The 17,578-nt window shown below is 44.1% G+C and overlaps 1 protein-coding gene across 1 annotated transcript in view; it reads left to right on the top strand.

Annotated features, from left to right (window-relative positions):
• The window catches only part of LOC133462881 (fibroblast growth factor receptor-like 1), a 35,616-nt gene that overhangs the window by 13,379 nt on the left and 4,659 nt on the right, over positions 1–17,578 (top strand). The window contains exon 3 of the mRNA XM_061744363.1: positions 12,663–12,935. Coding sequence (XP_061600347.1) covers positions 12,663–12,935 — 273 coding nt within the window. The remainder of the gene's footprint in view (positions 1–12,662; positions 12,936–17,578) is intronic.

Below are 17,578 nucleotides of genomic sequence, written 5' to 3'. Positions count from 1 at the left end.
TGCCTTTGTTCTTTAGAAATTGAATTTCTTACAGATACCATAAAACATTTAATATGAAAGGCTCCAGCCGACCCCCACGGGATAGATCGGGTATAGAAAATGGATGGATGGATGGATTTTATATATTTTTTGTAGTTAGCCCTAATTTGTTCTTATTTTTGCCAGAAATGCAGGAATGGATGTATATCAATGGATAAAATCAATTTGTTGGAACAAAACAGGTGGGCAGGGGGCAGCATGGTGGCTTAGTGGTTAGCACTGTTGCCTCACATCAAGAAGGTCCCCGGTTCGACTCCCAGGCCCGGCAGGGGTCTTTCTGTGTGGAGTTTGCATGTTCTCCCCGTGCTTGCGTGGGTTCCCTCCGGCTTCCTCCCACAGTCCAAAAACATGCATGTTAATGTTAATTGATGATTCTAAATTGCCCGTAGGTGTGAGTGCGAGTTGTTTGTCTATATGTGGCCCTGAGATGGACTGGCGACCTATCCAGGGTGTAACCCCTGCCTCTCGCCTGAAGATTAGTTGGGATAGGCTCCAGCAGACCTTGCAAAGGATAAAGCGGGTATAGATAATGGATGGGACAAAACATGAAATATTTTGGATTAGTATAGTGGCTGCAACAAAATGTTCAAAGTTTATGAGTAATGCAGAATCATGGTATTTGTTTTTTTTTTTTTTTTTACTTTTTATTTTCCTCACTGTTTCAACTATTAACATTCTCTGATGTGGGGTTGTATGCAGGTGCTCATCTAAGGATGAAACGCAATATAGATTGCATTTGTGCAAATATGTAAACTCACCATGCTCTTCCTCAGAATTATTGAATAAGCCTGTCCCCTCTGACCTCACATTAGTTCTTTTAATGTCAAGATTACCAGACTGCTTGGCGCTATGACACAATTTGGCTTCTCTCCAACTGTAAGCTGATTCTGGCCTAGAAAAAAAAAAAGTCTAATTGACCTCTACATGACCCCTATGACAACCCAATAATTGCTCTTTAGTTGTATAACCAGAGCTGGCAAAGGGACAATACGGATCAATCAAAGCATCTACAGCCAGTTGTGTTTGATTCCAAGATGGGTAAAGTTACTTGAGATGTATTTATTTTGAAAAACTCTAAAAGTCTTCACTCTAATGTTGTATGTCGTGAACAATCAGTGGCTTTCAGCGCTGAAAAATTAAATCAGCTGCTAAAAAGTGCAGTTTTGTGTGTGTGCTTGTGTGCGAGCGTGTGTATGTGGTCATTTGAGGTTGACTGAAGTTGATTCAGTTTTGTTGAATATGATGTTAAGATGCCCAACTTTGCAGTGAAATAAACAGGTTAGCAGTCGGTTACAAATCTGATTTCATGTCTATTCATGGCAACTGTGCAACAGGTTATATTAAATCACTATGCAGACAATATAATGTTTTATATCAATAAATCTCACCTCTTAAAGTTATATGATGGCTAAAAATTGTGTGAGATTAAGGGTGTAATTAAGCTGCTAACCAAAGAACATGCTTAGTGTCCTTCAATAAGATCAAAAACCTTGAACCGCGACCTTACTGTGGTGGAGGGGTTTGTGTGCCCGAGTGATCCTAGGAGCTATGTTGTCGGGGGCAGTACGCCCCTGGTAGGGTCTCCCATGGCAAACAGGTCCTAGGTGACGGGCCAGACTAAGAGCGGTTCAAGCCTATCATGAAGAGGAAGACAGCAAGGACCGTTACGTCGCCCGGATCGGCGTCACCGGGGCCCCTCCCTGGACCCAGGCCTGGGGTTGGGGCTCGCTGGCGAGCGCCTGGTGGCCGGGTCTTTGCCCGTGGGACCCGGCCGGGCTCAGCCCGAAATGGCGACGTGGGCCCGCCTTCCCGTAGGCCCACCACCCGCAGGAAGGTCCATAGGCTGGTGCCATGTGGACTGGGTATCAGTCATGGCGGGGTGCCTCGACGACCCAATCCCTGGACCAAAACCCTCGCAGTGGGGACATGGAATGTCACCTCGCTGGGGGGGAAGGAGCCGGAGCTTGTGCGTGAGGTTGAGAGATACCGGCTAGAGATAGTTGGGCTCACCTCCACACATAGCTTGGGCTCTGGAACCCAGCTCCTTGAAAGGGACTGGACCCTCCACTACTCTGGAGTTGCCCAGGGTGAGAGGTGGCGAGCTGGTGTGGGCTTGTTTATAGCCCCTCAGCTCAGTCGCCATGTGTTGGAGTTCACCCCGGTGAACGAGAGGGTCGCTTCCCTGCGCCTTCGGGTCGGGAAAAGGTCTCTCACTGTTGTTTGTGCCTACGGGCCGAACAGCAGTGCGGAGTACCCGGCCTTCTTGGGGTCTCTGGGAGGAGTACTGGATAGTGCTCCAACTGGGGACTCCATTGTTCTACTGGGGGACTTCAACGCTCACGTGGGCAATGACAGTGATATCTGGAGAGGCGTGATTGGGAGGAACGGCCTCCCCGATCTGAACCCGAGCGGTGTTTTGTTGTTGGACTTCTGTGCTAGTCACGGTTTGTCCATAACGAACTCCATGTTCAAACATAAGGGTGTCCATCAGTGCACGTGGCACCAGGACACCCTAGGCCGGAGGTCAATGATCGACTTTGTTGTCGTTTCATCTGACCTTCGGCCGCATGTCTTGGACACTCGGGTGAAGAGAGGGGCTGAGCTGTAAACTGATCACCACCTGGTGGTGAGTTGGATGCGCTGGCAGGGGAGGAAGCTGGACAGACCGGGCAAACTCAAACGGATTGTGAGGGTCTGTTGGGAACGTCTGGCTGAGCCCTCTGTCAGGGACATCTTCAACTCCCACCTCCGAGAGAACTTCTCTTGGATCCCGGGGGAGGCGGAGGACATCGAGAAGGGGGAAGCAGTACTCTGCCGGCACCGTTTATGGTGTGGGTGGGGAGCTGTTGAACTCGACTGGGGACATTGTTGGACGGTGGAAGGAATACTTTGTGGATCTCCTCAACCCGACTGACATGCCTTCCACTGAGGAAGCAGAGAGTGGGGACTCTGGGGCGTGCTCATCCATCACCCAAGCCGAGGTCACTGAGGTGGTTCATAAGCTCCTCAGTGGCAGGGCACCGGGGGTGGATGAGATTCGCCCTGAGTACCTCAAGTCTCTGGATGTCGTATGGCTGTCTTGGTTGACACGCCTCTGTGACATTGCATGGAGGAAGGGGACAGTGCCACTGGAGTGGCAAATCGGGGTGGTGGTCCCTCTCTTTATAAAGGGGGGCCGGAGAGTGTGCTCCAACTATCAGTGGTCCCCCCTACCAGGGGGATCACACTTCTCAGCCTCCCGGGAAAGTCTACTCCAGGGTACTGGAGAGGAGAATACGGCCGATAGTTGAACCTCGGATTCAGGAGGAACAATGCGGTTTTCGTCCCGGTCGTGGAACACTGGACCAGCTCTACACCCTCCGCAGGGTGCTCGAGGGTTCATGGGAATTTGCCCAATCAGTCTACATGTGTTTTGTGGATCTGGAGAAGGCATTTGACCTTGTCCCTCGTGCCATTCTGTGGGGGATGCTCAGTGAGTATGGGGTCCGGGGCCCTCTATTAAGGGCTGTCCGGTCTCTGTATGATCGGAGCAGGAGTCTGGTTCGCATTGCCGGCAGTAGGTCATACCTGTTCCCGGTGCATGTTGGACTCCGGCAGGGCTGCCCTTTGTCACCGGTCCTGTTCATAATTTTTATGGACAGGATTTCTAGGCGCAGCCAGGGACCGGAGGGGATCCAGTTCGGGAACCACAGGATTTCGTCTCTGCTTTTTGCAGATGATGTTGTCCTGTTGGCTTCATCAGACCGGGACCTCCAGCATGTGCTGGGGCGGTTTGAGGCCGAGTGCGACGCGGCAGGGATGAGAATCGGCACCTCCAAAACCGAGGCCATGGTTCTCCACCGGGAAAGGGTGGTGTGCCTTCTCCAGGTGAGTGGAGAAGTCCTGCCTCAGGTGGAGGAGTTCAAGTATCTCGGGGTCTTGTGAGTGAGGGAACGATGGAGCGTGAGATTGACAGACGGATCAGCGCAGCGTCCGCAGTTATGCGGTCGATGTACCGGACCGTCATGGTGAAGAAGGAGCTGAGTCGAAAGGCGAAGCTCTCGATTTACCAGTCAATCTATGCTCCTACCCTCACCTATGGTCATGAACTTTGGGTAGTGACCGAGAGGACGAGATCGCGGATACAAGCGGCCGAGATGAGTTTCCTCCGCAGGGTGGCTGGACGCTCCCTTAGAGATAGGGTGAGGAGTTCGGTCACCCGGGAGGAGCTCGGAGTCAAGCCGCTACTCCTTCACATTGAGAGGAGTCAGCTGAGGTGGCTTGGGCATCTGCACCGGATGCCTCCTGGACGCCTCCCTAGGGAGGTTTTCCAGGCATGTCCCACTGGGAGGAGACCCCGGGGAAGACCCAGGACACGCTGGAGAGACTATGTCTCTCCGCTGGCCTGAGAACGCCTCGGACTCCCCTCGGAAGAGCTGGAGGAAGTGTCTGGGGTGAAGGAAGTCTGGGCATCTCTGTTGAGGCTGCTGCTGGAACGGATAAGCGGCGGACGATGGATGGATGGACCTTAGCAATAGTTAAATGACAATCTTAAATCTTCAAAATAACGGTCTACAAACCAGTGTGTATTATCAAAGTGGCTATGTACATGTTTTAGAAGCAGTTTATAATCTTCAGAGCACCAACAGCCTGTAATGACTCATTGGGGCTACTGTTAATACTAAAAGGCCTTGGTTGTGCAGATAACACACGCAAAAACCAGGCAATGGACTAAATATCTCTGAAATATGGCCTCCACTTACACACACATACACACACAAGATCTAAAAAGCCTCCATTAACTCATGTTGAAGACTGAGGATCTAACTCTTTTCCACACTTTCAAAAGCCTGAAAAAGTACATATGTTAGGAAAACATCTTAACCCCATGTGAGAGGGGCCTTTAGTATCTTCAACAGACATCTAGCAATAGGTTTAGTTTAGTAGAATATGATCAGCTCACTGTATTTTATGAAAGAATATGAATCTTTTATCAGAGCTAGTCATTGTTTCAGAAGGATTCATTCACACAACACTCACATAGCATTTTTTTCTGATATTTTCCAGTTGATATATAAAGCACTTTTCTATTCTTCACAACAATACACTTATGGACATGTCAGGGAAATGTGGAAGGGTTTGGTGTCTTACCAAGAACAGTTAAAAACGTGGACAGGCTGAGAAGGAAACTGCCAAACTTCCAGTTGGAAAATGACCAATCTACAAACTGAGCTACGCTGCAGCCACACAAGACCGTAGTAAAGCACTGCACACATTAACACACACACACACTCTTCTCCAGCAGAGGCAGCTGGGGCCAGGAGAAGGCAGTCAAGTTTAATGAAATATAGCAGCCTACAGTTCAAAGACTCCACAGTAGTGCCTGTTAGGGGTAGGCCGCGTGATGGAGATGTTTTCGGGAGCTTTATGACGCTGGGGTAATTTCTCCCTCTTTCTTTCCTGTTCTTTTGATGAGAAGGCGGCAGGAGTCCCTCGCAAAGGAAGCAGATGCAGATTTCACTTCAAACGGGTGGGGATGTTATTCCGCCGATTCTTCTTTAATCAGATTTTACTGGAGCATCTTATTCCCTTTTCTTTTTATTCCACCCCCTCCTGCTGTTTTTCTAGTCCCTCATGTCATCCAATAGCACCTCTTGTACCATTCCCACCACACAAGCACTCACTATTCAGCCCACATCTGATGGTGCCGAAGAAAGGGCCATTGTCCTAACTGGTCTTACCCAGCTCTTATCTATTGATTGGAAAGGCGAGAGGGGAAAATAGCAGGTATTGATTACCACATTGGGTGAAGCTGGTGGGCAGGATGTCTGGAGGGGTAAGAAAAGACCCTCGGCTGTCTCACTGCTGTCAGAACAGCCTCTCCTGCCGCTCCGCGTATCCCTTCCCCTCGCACCCTATCGCTGCTCCTGCTTATCTTCCTCACCTTTCCTTATTTGAATTGGCAAGGTAGTGTTTCTCCTCCCTCTCACCGTTTTATGCAGATTTTTATCTCTGCTGATGAAATGTATAGCCAAGCGCAGCAGCCTCTGAACAGAAGCTTTCACACACTCGTCCAGTCACTGTGTTTGCTTCACCTTTTGCTTTCACCCAGCCCCACCAGTCTCCAATGAAACCATCAGCAAGAGTTTGGTTTCTGGCTTTCATGTACTTTCTTTTTTCTTCTCTCTCACGCTCCTTGAACTCTATTTACATTTTTACCTCATTTCTCTTAAGGGATGATGGGGCTTTAAGAAATGCATCTTACAATATTTCCCTGGAAGGACTGGCTCCATTAAACTGCCTCCTTTCTCATCTCTGAAGTTGGTCTGCTTTTGTACGGTCTGGTGAGCTAAAACTGTGCTGCTGAGTAAGAGCACGTATGCTCCATCTTCTGTCTGTCTCCGCGCCTCTGATGCTTAATGTAAATACTGAACATTGAAGACACATTGGCTCAGATCAGTGTTTATTTTAGTAATGAATCACCAAAGCCTGGCGCTAAGTCAAAGCTTTTTGATGCATTAGAAATTCTTGCAGTTGGAGATGAGGCACCAAAAAGAAGTTTGACTGGGCAGACTGTTGCGTGCATTATCCAGTTGTCCTCATTGTGGTTGGTTAAGTTCCAGGTGTTCTCTCTTTGAGCAGTTGTCATCAGCCTAGTTGGCCCTTTTATTGACATGTTTGCAGTGACTAGAAAGAGCAAAGCACTTTGTTCTGACAGAAAAAACACAAGCATGCTTCATTACAAATCTGCAGGTGTTTTTCTAAAATGTAAAAACAAATAAGGGTGAGATGTTCCAGCGTATAACATTACTCGAATCTGTCTTTATTTATTCTCCTTTGTTTCTTTTGTTTCATCTGCATCCTGACGTTTCTCTCCATGGAAGCCTGCACAAGGGATCCAGGCACACACAATATTTTCGTAAAAAAGATTGCTATATTTAGTGTAAATCGAAAGAATGCCTCTTATTGAATGCTCTCCTTCTCTTAAAATAATCCATCACCAAATTGAGCAAAGAAAAACAGAGCTAATTCTGTGAGTCGCCAGGCCTCCTCCTCCTCTTCCTGAACTATGAAAGATTCCTTTCACACATGGAGCTCGGCTGCAAATAAGGAGTGTTTTACCAGCACCGCAATACGGGAAAGCCCATATGGTCATGTGAATCATTTTTCCATTTACAGTGCAACTAGCAGTTCTAACAATTTGAGAAAATAATCTGAAACGCTCACAATTTTTATCGTGATTCCCTCAGATTTTCATTGATCAGAACAGACGGATATGTCTTTGTTGATCCTCGGTCATCCAGGTCATGCTAATCCTAAATGTTTGAATGAAGGTCAACCGGACTTTGAAAAGAAGCCTTTCAGATGAAAGAAATGATTAAAGGCACCGTCAATTCAAACATGTACGGGCATCTGTAGAGTTCAGCTCTGACGCATTGTACCTGCAATGCAGAGACAAGATGCATATCACGCATCTTCAAACGTGCAACCTACAAAGGCAAGCGATTGTTATTAACACGGTGACCCTCTCTGCTTTTGAAGCTTTCAAGTCCAAGTTTAAAAGAACTTGTCCTTGAGAGGCAAGAGGTTGAGGTGGAGGAGGAGAGGAGAGCTGCAGAAAGGATGGCGGTCATGCACACACCACAAATACTTATTAAGGTATTCAGACGCTGTCCTTGATTTCAGCACTTCGACTCGCTCTTGTTTTTCAAAGGGACTTCAAAGCTTTTGTAGGAGAGGAGATGGAGGGAGGAAATCATTTGTTGCACATTCCTTGTGCTTGGAGCGGCAGCCAAAGCTTTTCAGTTTATTAAGCCAAAAACGTTCAGGAACTGCTTGACTCATCACACACAATCCACCACATAGATGTTTATCATAGTTCTAGAGCTACATTATTCATTTTTCAAGAATTATGCCATTAATAACCCTGATATCTTTTATTTGACAAATAAAAAGCAACAATTGGAAGCTGGATACTGTAGCTTAGCCCACAGTTTGGAAATGGGCTCCATCTCATTCATAACATTTGGGTTTATGTATGAATTAAACAAAAACAAGCAACCTAAAAAATAGAAAATCTCCAAATACAGCAGGTCATACCGTTTCCTGTTCTTACTGCATTTTAAACTTTATCTTCAACACATCCATGAGTGGTATTTATTTAAAGGAACCAGTACCTCAATGTTTTGTAATTCAGACTTTAGAGTTGTTTGCTTCAGTGACATGTTTTACATTTCTCTATTTCCGCTTCTTCCCAGAAGTGGCGGCGTGTTATTTAGTTTGTCCATAAAAGGAGTATTCATATATTCATCAAACCTGTTTCAAAAGCAAAAAGTCTTTTGAATTGAAAAGAACTGTAAAAGGATCTTTGATTCGAAGGTTGCTGTGAGCTTACACTTAGTGTTAAGTGCTCCACTATCAACTTTGCACAAGTGTGTTTTTCAGGGTGCCCTTTTACATTTTGTTGTGAATGGGGGAAAAAACATTCATGTTTCCTTGCTCCCTCCCCTTTTTTTCCCCTCCTGGAGTATATTTGATCTCTTAGGAAATGTGTTTCCAGCTTTGACAGAAGAAATGCCTATGCGGGGTCAAAGTGGTTTGACAGTTTCCCTCAACGAAACCTTTGACATGAATCGGCCCTTGTTTTTGTACACCAGCCCTCTCCATTAATCCTGAGGGAACTCATGGATGAGGGGCTTGCCGGGCAGCAAGTCAGAAAATCACTGAAGCCTATTTGTCCAAGAAATGAATTTATGTTTTCACTGGGCAGTTAAGTCCTTCGGGGTGAACTTGGACCGTATAAGGTCCCAAAGCTGTGACCTGTTTGTGGTCCTAAAGCAGCGCCTGCAGTGAGAGAACACTGAGCGCCTCTGTTCTCATTCCCTGGTAGCAGTGGAGTGAGATATGGACCATCTTACAACAGCCAAAAAGACTGTGGTTGCGTTTTCTCCACAGACATAAACAATGACACTTCCAATTTCCTGTGCACGCTCTGGACCAGAGAAGGCCATCCACAGAAAGGAGGGAAAACTCAAGTGTGTGTGTGTGGAGTGCTAAGAAAGATCAAAACAAGATGGAATGACGGTTTCATTGGTTTTATACTCGCATAAATCACATTTTCCCTCAACAGTTTTATGGAACAGTGTGTGCTTTATTATGATTTTTAGGAAATGTCAGTGAGTCAAGCTGCTTAAGCATCAGAGGGCAAAAGTACGGCAGTCCAGATGTTGTACCTGCAGCTGAGAAACATCTGTCGGCAGTGAGATGGATGAAACAATCAGATAGAGTTACCTGAGTAACCCCCCCAGCCACATCAGTATAGTCAAGTTCTTGTTTACCATTTGGGTGAAATGCACCAAAAGAATGTGGCTGTGTGTGTTTGAGCATGTGTGTATATATGTTGGGAGAGGCCATGTGTACCTACCTTCCCCATTGTTTTTACTGCTACCAGACCAGTCGTTTGTTCTGGGGCACAGACTGTGTTCTGTGTACTTTTGTGGGCCGATGCAGCTATAGGGTTTAAGCTACATTTCCTCCCCCTCTTTCGCTCCCTTGAGCTCCTGTTTCTCCTCCACGTCTGGTCTGCCCAGTAGTTCAGGGTTTTGTTTGGTTTTTGGTGGTGGCGTTAGAGGGGTAGGGTGAAGGCTTTGTGCTGCCCGAGCAGCGACGCGGGCCTCCTAACACCATCACAGGGTGTTTGGAGCCGCTCGACTTCACCGGATCTGAGGGAGCAGACCTGAGCCAATTAAGAGCAGGGAGAGCAGGGAGCAATTAAGAGCAGGCAGATTTATTCTATCCGCATATGCAGTCAATGACAGAACTCGCTCGCTTATTAAAATCTGTCTTAAAGAGATTTCTGGACAATCAGAGAAAAACATGACAAATGGCTTTTTATTCATTTCATCTGCCCACTTCTTTATAGCTCGGGAAGTCAGGGTCATCAAAATCCAGATACACTGTTGTTCCAATACACTTTTGTGAGCCAAACTACATATTTTAAGTGCACTGATAGTAATAAAAACACTTACTAAATTCAGATTTTAACATTTTTTTGTTGATTGAGTCACCGTCTGAAGCGTTGGAACTATTCACCCATCTGTATATTTAGTGGTTTACGTTGCAGCTTAGCTGTCACGCTCAAGGAGAAAACTCAAGGAGGGCCCCGGGCTTCACAAAGATGTGCGAGATGATTAACAGGACAGGAGAGGAGATGAATGCTACATTTTAATTCAAAGTTAACTTATAGCCCACATAAAGGGGATTATTTTAGAGCTCTAACAGTATCAGACGAAGTCAACCAACTGGAGCTGGCAGTTTGTCTGTGTGACGATTTGATGGCTTGATTGCAGACTTGGGTTGGATCCACTTGATCCCCTTGAGAGGCTGAGGGAACAAAACCTCCAAATCAGGGCAAATTTGTTCTGATTGATCTTTATCTTCTTATTGAACAATTGTATCTTTGCATAGGGCATGAGGAATCACTGACTGATTAGTTGGGACAACGTGGATCAAATGTGAATGGCTTTTAAATCTCTACTCAGCTGAAAGCTAAATAGGATTTTGGATTGTTATGGTGAACAGTGCTCTGTGTTATTAACATAACATCAAATGATGCAACATCTCAAATTTTTTTGGAGACTTTGAAGACACATTTTTGTTTGCTGTTTCCTTCAGTTCCTCTTGTGTTGCTTTCTGCTGAAAATTTTCAAAAACTGTTTTGTTCTCTCTTTAAGAATTTCTTTAAATTGTTTGACTTTGCTATTTTTAATTACTGCCGATGAGCTACTTGCTTGCTTGCATAATGCCAGTTCAAATGAAGTCCTCTCAAGGCACCTTTACCGTTAAAGCACTCACAAATTAAAGGAAATATAATTCATTTATATCCAAATTATATTCAATTTCGATCCAATTCATTGTAATTCGGCACAGTCCAGTTAAAGGAGCTTGAGGCTCCTTTTAAGAAATGAGACTCTCTAGCGCCACCCTTCACCACGACGGCCGTTGGGGGTACTGCAGCCAACAGTGAAGCCGGCACGGGAGAACGGGGAGAACGTGCATGCAGCGTTATGTGACGTCACATCCACAGGACAGCGCGGGAAATTCGGGACCGAATTGCAGCACATTTTGCAGCACACAGCCTGTTCAAGGCAAAGGAGAGATACACTAGAGGGCTCATTCTTTTGGGTTTGGAACGCTTCATCTGACATTATTACTAGAAAACTTAAAATGTATACGGATTTTTTTCATAAATCTTGCCACAATCCGGCCTCAAGCTCCTTTAAAGGAAATATAATTCATTTATATCCAAATTATATTCAATTTCGATCCAATTCATTGTAATTCGGCACAGTCCAGTTAACTCCAGTTTATTCCAGATGAGTCAAAAATTCAAAATTCCTATAATGCCAAATTATAAAAAAAAACAGCTTTGCTGGAAAAAAAAGATAAAAGTGGAAAGACAAAAGAGGTACAGATGCTGTCTGCATCCCAAACACTAATTGGGAGCTGATTCCAGAAGAGATGAGTCTGATATCCGATGGCTCTGCCTCCAATTATAATACTTCTGGAAACTCTAAAAACCACAAGTTAGCCCTCGGTGCTCTACAGGGATGATTTGAAACTATAAGTACCTTTAGATAAGGGCCTAGCTCCCTCTCATCTGAAGGTACTTAAAGCTACATATGAGAAGAACTTAAAATTTCATCCTGAAAACAGGAAGCCAGTGAGGGGAACCTACGGTCTTGATCATCAAAACTCTGCAGCATCCTGGATCAGCTTGAGGCTGTCGTTTGAAAACATCCTATTAAAAAGGAATTCCAGCAGTCCCATCTCAAAATATCACTTGAGATTAGATTTTCCTTATTTTTACAATATTGCTGTGCATTAAAAAAAAAAAAAAAAAAGATGTAAAGTAAATCTGTTATTTTTTCAATTTCTATGCCATATTTTCTTTCAACTTTTATTACAAGATCAAAAAAAAGAAAGAAAAGTCACTTTGGCCAAATTTTGGAAAACGTCTAAATGGAGATATATATCAGATCTATATATCAGACGTTCCTTTGTTTGAAACTTTTCTAGATCTGAAAGGCTTTTACTTGCTGTGCCATCACAGCAGGAATAAAATGTCTTGCTAAATCCCTTTAATGTTTCTGTCCAGCTTCACATTGTCTGCGTGGCCTGTGTGTTATTTGTGTGAAAGAGAATGCACACTGGCTGTGAGACACGTTCCTCTCAACCGCAGCTTGTCCCGCGCTGCACTACAGTTTTGGATTGGTGCCACTTAATTTATAGTCTTTTGAGAAAATGCTCAAGGGAGTGGTTTCTGGCAAAGTACACATCTAAAACATTGGTTGGTCGTCATATTAACCTAATATCATATAGCAACAAAACATGTTTAACCATAGTTTCACTGTGAAGGCCACAAGTCACAGATATTAAAACACAGCTCACCGGTTACAATGATGGTGTGCTTTGTTTTTGGCAAATACAAGGGACTGGTCACAAATTAAACCCAGACATACTTCGCGTAGACAGATTTAGAATCATAATGGATTACACAGAACTCTGTATATTTGTCCATTACCTTCACTAAATGCTACCTCCAGAAAAAGTATACACTGCGGTTGTTCTCTGTGTGTCCTTAGGACCTCCACGGGTGTCTGAGAAAGTTGCCTACAGACAAACGGCAAGGTTGGGTAGTGCCATCAAGCTCCCGTGTCCAGTAGAAGGAGACCCCCCACCCCTAATTATGTGGACCAAAGACAGTCACAACATCCACAGCGGCTGGATCCGCTTCCGAATCCTCCGCATGGGCCTGAAGATCAAAGAAGTGGAGGCAGATGACACGGGGACCTATATCTGCAAAGCAATCAATGGCTTTGGAAGCGTTAACATCAACTACACCCTCATCGTCATCGGTAAGTGCAAATGCAGTTCACTTTATATAACCTGTCCCTTCTGCACGTTCCTGGGATGAGATCACCGATTCTTGGAAAATGTGTCATTCTCGTTAAAATTTTAAGCTCAATTCAGCCACTTTAAAACATGAAGTCACCTGTCTGCTAACTAAAACCAGAAACTGTGGCAGTGAATCAGTCCCTGATTTGTACGGTCAGACTGCGTTCTTTTCCGCTGTTGCGTTTTCAGGCCAGATATGTAACACTTCCCTGCAGTCAAATATCCCACCACGGTTCTGTTAAAAGTCAGTTTCGCTCACAGTGGTCAGGGTCTAAAATGGGTAGATTTACGAAGGTTTAGTGGCTGATCCTCATCTTTTCAATGTGTTATTCTCTGCCCAGAGTCAACAGCGGCCGGGGATATTGTTTCATTCTACTTCATCCTCTGTGACTCAGTGGGATCTGTAGCTCTTCCTTTTCCTCAGGCTACACTCAGTGGAGGCACAAGGCCTGCATCTGTGCAATAAGAAACACATTCAGTGTAAAAGTGCCAGTTTGCCTTAGACTTTAGCAGAGCTCTTAAAAGGGGCCTGCAGGATTAAGGAGTCTGACCAAGTGTATTGCCCTTTTGTCCATGTTCATACAGTGTGTTTCCTTCACACTGGGGCAGAACATGATGAATGAGCGTAGTGGAGCATGAAGACTGTGTTTAGTCTAATTAGTCTAAGATGCCCAATTTGGATCAGAGTCTGTGCTCTATCTCACTGGAAGAGTTACCGCCTGGTCTTGTGACAGCCATGCTTCAAACGAGGAACCATAATCGGGCATGGGCGGAAAACGCAGAAAACAACACTTGTTGCACTAAAGTATGTCCATGAAGTGGGAATTGCACAAGATCAAAGTTTATTTTAAGGCATCCCTCAATGTGAGGTTGTTATAAAGTTCAAAGAGAGGGAGTTGGCTGATTGTGCAAAAATGATAGGTTGAAGATTTTGGCACAGGCCTCTAATGCCAAGCTTCGTAGTGCAGTGGTGCTGTGTAGTATCAAAGTCGGATGTCACACTGTGAGTGTCTGCACTGTGCTGTAAGGGAAAATTAAGTTTTTGACCTTTTAATGGTTGAGAATTTTCTAGATCTGTCGCTTTTCCCACCTATTTCTTGTCTAAAAGACCACAGAAAACCAACTAAGCTCATTTTTTAAAATATTTTATCCAGATCTGGAATGTAGAAGTTTATTGTTTATAGCACATTTCAGCAACAAGGCAATTCAAGGTGCTTTACATAATAAAGAAGAAGATAGAACCACATAGATTTTCATCTGGTTCTAAATCATTTTCATTCAAATTTTGGGACATGGCCTTGGCAGAGATTTTGATGAAACACAGCATATTCCCACTGATATTATTTTTAGACTCATAGAAGTTATGATTAGTATAAAACATGGTAAGAAAAAAAGAATAGTTCATTGGAGGAAAATGTTTAAATGTTTCCAGAATTCCAATTTGTTCAAGAAATGTTCCACATTTTCTGAGCTTCTTCTTTGATTTTTGTATTTTCCTGCAGCTTCTTTATCATTGCCATTTGCTTGTGGGTTTACAAGGTATTCATACCATTTTAAACGTCTGATATGTTTCTTTCCTGTAGTTTAACATTCTGATTGTTGCTGTATATTCAATGAGTCGATGTCCTGCTCAGTCTTGGCTTGATATCGTCCATGTAGCAGTGGTCGGCTCTATAGACCTTGTATCCATGGATACTGTTTGCAATGATCTGGTTGAATGTGAAGAAAAGCAGTGGGGACGGAGCATTTCCTTGGTGGATACCTCACCTGTCCAGGTCTGTGTACTTGATACATGGGCCAAAAGGGTACTGTCTACAGTATTTTCCTTTTGTAGAACGCATTAACCCGTAGCTGAGATTATGATAAATTAGGTCTGAGGTATGTTTGGTTCTAAAAGACTAGCTAAAATTAAAGTGCTGTCTAGTTGTTTTGTCATGTGACTTACTATAATTATTATTATTTTTTTTTTGTTTAAACTTTAAATCATGCTTTTTATGTATGTTTTAATGTCTTTGTAAAGCACTGTGAATCACCCTTTTGTTTAATTATGCTATAAAAATAAACCTGCCTTGCCTTGACCACCTCAATTACGAAAGCATCTGTAATGCATTTTCTTGAATTAGCATCTGATGGGGTTCGGCCCGGCTGTTCTGGTGACACCGGAGGTTTGTAGGATGGGCTGTTTGCACTCCAAACCTCAGCGTTAATAGAATCGGTGAAAGAAGTTGACAATCCAGTTGAAAAGCTAACTGTGGACAGTCGGTGATCATGTGCATCTCACAAAAACACTCCCTCCTCACTTTCTGTTCTTCTATCTGTCTTTCCAGTAACTGCTGGATACCAACGCCAAAACGTTTGTTTTTACAGATAATTGCTCCAACGGGAATGTCTTTTTGTTCAGATTTAGGGGACATCATTGTTAAAGTACTCCCAGAACTGAACTGAGCCTAATACGGCCAAATGGTCTGTAATTATCATGCACACTTTCCATTAATTCTGAAATAAGCTAATAAATTCAATTGCATGCTGTGGATACTATTATGTTGTTTGAAAAGATCAGAGAAGGGTTTGTTTATTTGAATTTCTGTAAATGAGGGGTAGCAGGCTCCCAGTGCAGTTCACCATCCAGTATCCATCATGTCAGTTTGTTATTTCTGCTGGAAAAAAGAGAAACAACTGCAGTAAGTTATAGTCCCGGTCAGGGTAGAGGGGTTGACTAATCCTGGCAGCTGTTCAAGTTCAAGGCCCAACATGGGGTGCATAACTTTTTAAGCACAGCTTGGGAGCCTGCAGAGAAGCCAAGCAGAATAAAGACAAAGAGACAGAGGAGTGAGATTGGAAGCAAAAGAGCAAGGGGTTCTGCAGGCTGATGTAAAGCAAAAAGGGAGGGGGATTCCACTTGGAGAGATATCCCTCTTCCCATCTGCCAGCGGACAGCTTGTCCTCCCATGAGCTATCTGAAGAATCTGGTCAGTCGGTGCAACATGGCGCCTCCTCAATCCCTCCAACTGGCTGTTTGGGCCCTGTTTGGGGTGGTCTCCTGACAACTGGGCCCATCACCACTCAGCACAACCTCCATGAGAGGCTGACACACACAGCATTCCCTCCGTTCTTGGCTGCTCAGACCACAGCTTGTTTCATATTAGCATTAGTGTATGGGATTGTCATATTAATGTTTACAGGATTGGATTAATGTTTATGTCTGCATAAATAACTTATTACAGGGCTGATGCAGGGCTGGCAGAACTCATTACTTGTACACGAGGACGCTGGCTTCCATGGCACATTTTTCATTTTGCTCCTCTGTGGAGATGTTGGATAAACTACTCCGTGTCTGGTTGACCACATGTGGTAGCTGTTTGGAGATTTTGTGAATGATGCAAAACCACTGTGTGTAACTTTCCTTGGACATTACAATGTCCCAAACGACATCTGGAGTTCATTGTGACCCCAAATCATCAGGCCTCCTTCCTGTGATTCAGCTGGTACGAGAGGCCAGCAGAAAGCGAATGTAGTGACCTGTTTCCTGTGCCTGGATTTGTGAATGGAGTGGGAGGGGATGGCGTCAGACTCCAACACTGTAGAAGGACCATGAATGGATTCAAGTTATGTGAAAAAAAAGCTGATTGCATTTTAACAAACTCAATAGTTTCACCCGAAGCACTTAATTGAATAAGCATGAGTTTGAATGATAACTGTTGCAGCAGTTTCCATGAATGTGAAAACTTTAATTTAAAATGACACATTATGCTTAAGAATTTATTTTTATTGCACAAAAAGTTTAGGCTCTTACTAACTTTGCATTAGCAAACTTCTAATGCAGGCCTTTCTGAAAATGATGGCAATTTTGGACATTTTCTTTCAAAAATTACAATCATATGGAAGCTATGAGTTCATCTGCACTTTTATGACCAACGATGTGTAAAGACAATAGTGGCAAGGGCTAGTTTTAAAAACTAGAACATATAAAGGGTACCATTGTTCCCTGAAATCGCCCAAATGCAGAGAGGAAATAGATTCAAGGAAAAAAAAAAGAAGCGAGAAAGAAAATCCCGGCAGTGTGGGACCATGTTCTGTTTGGATTGGGAGGTTAAGGAACCGGCAGGAATGTGGAGAGCCTAAGTGTGCAACAGAGAAATATTTCTTCCAGTGGAGGCTGTTTTTTAAAGGAATGGGTTATTATAGTTGGACAGTTAAACCCCTTCAAATAGCCATGACATCATGGCTGGGCTTGGTGCTGCAGGGGACAAACAAAGGAAGGTTTGTACCCAGAGAGCCCAGGAGAGCTTTGAGGGTTTCGGGGGGACTCAGAGGGAGGCAGAACAGGGGGGTTAGAAGTCACATATGGTCTCTTTACCTGACCCAATCAAATCCTGAGAGGGAATCAAATGTGCCAAACAGCTTCTAGAGAATTCCAACACAAAGCTGCACTAAACTAAAAATCCAAGAGTCTAAGTACCGGTAGGTAAAAACGTCCAGGATTTCTTACCTTTTTCTAAGAATACTTTTAACTAAAAATGCAGCAGTTTACTTCATCTGCAGTTACTTTGATAATTAATTGTTGTTTCTTTTTTGTTTTTTAAATTCCCACAAATTTCCTTGT

The sequence above is a fragment of the Cololabis saira genome, chromosome 16, assembly GCF_033807715.1.
Source record: "Cololabis saira isolate AMF1-May2022 chromosome 16, fColSai1.1, whole genome shotgun sequence".
NCBI classification, from domain to species: Eukaryota; Metazoa; Chordata; class Actinopteri; order Beloniformes; family Belonidae; genus Cololabis; species Cololabis saira.
Note: the sequence above shows the minus strand (reverse complement) of the source record. Positions and strands in the feature narration are given on the sequence as shown.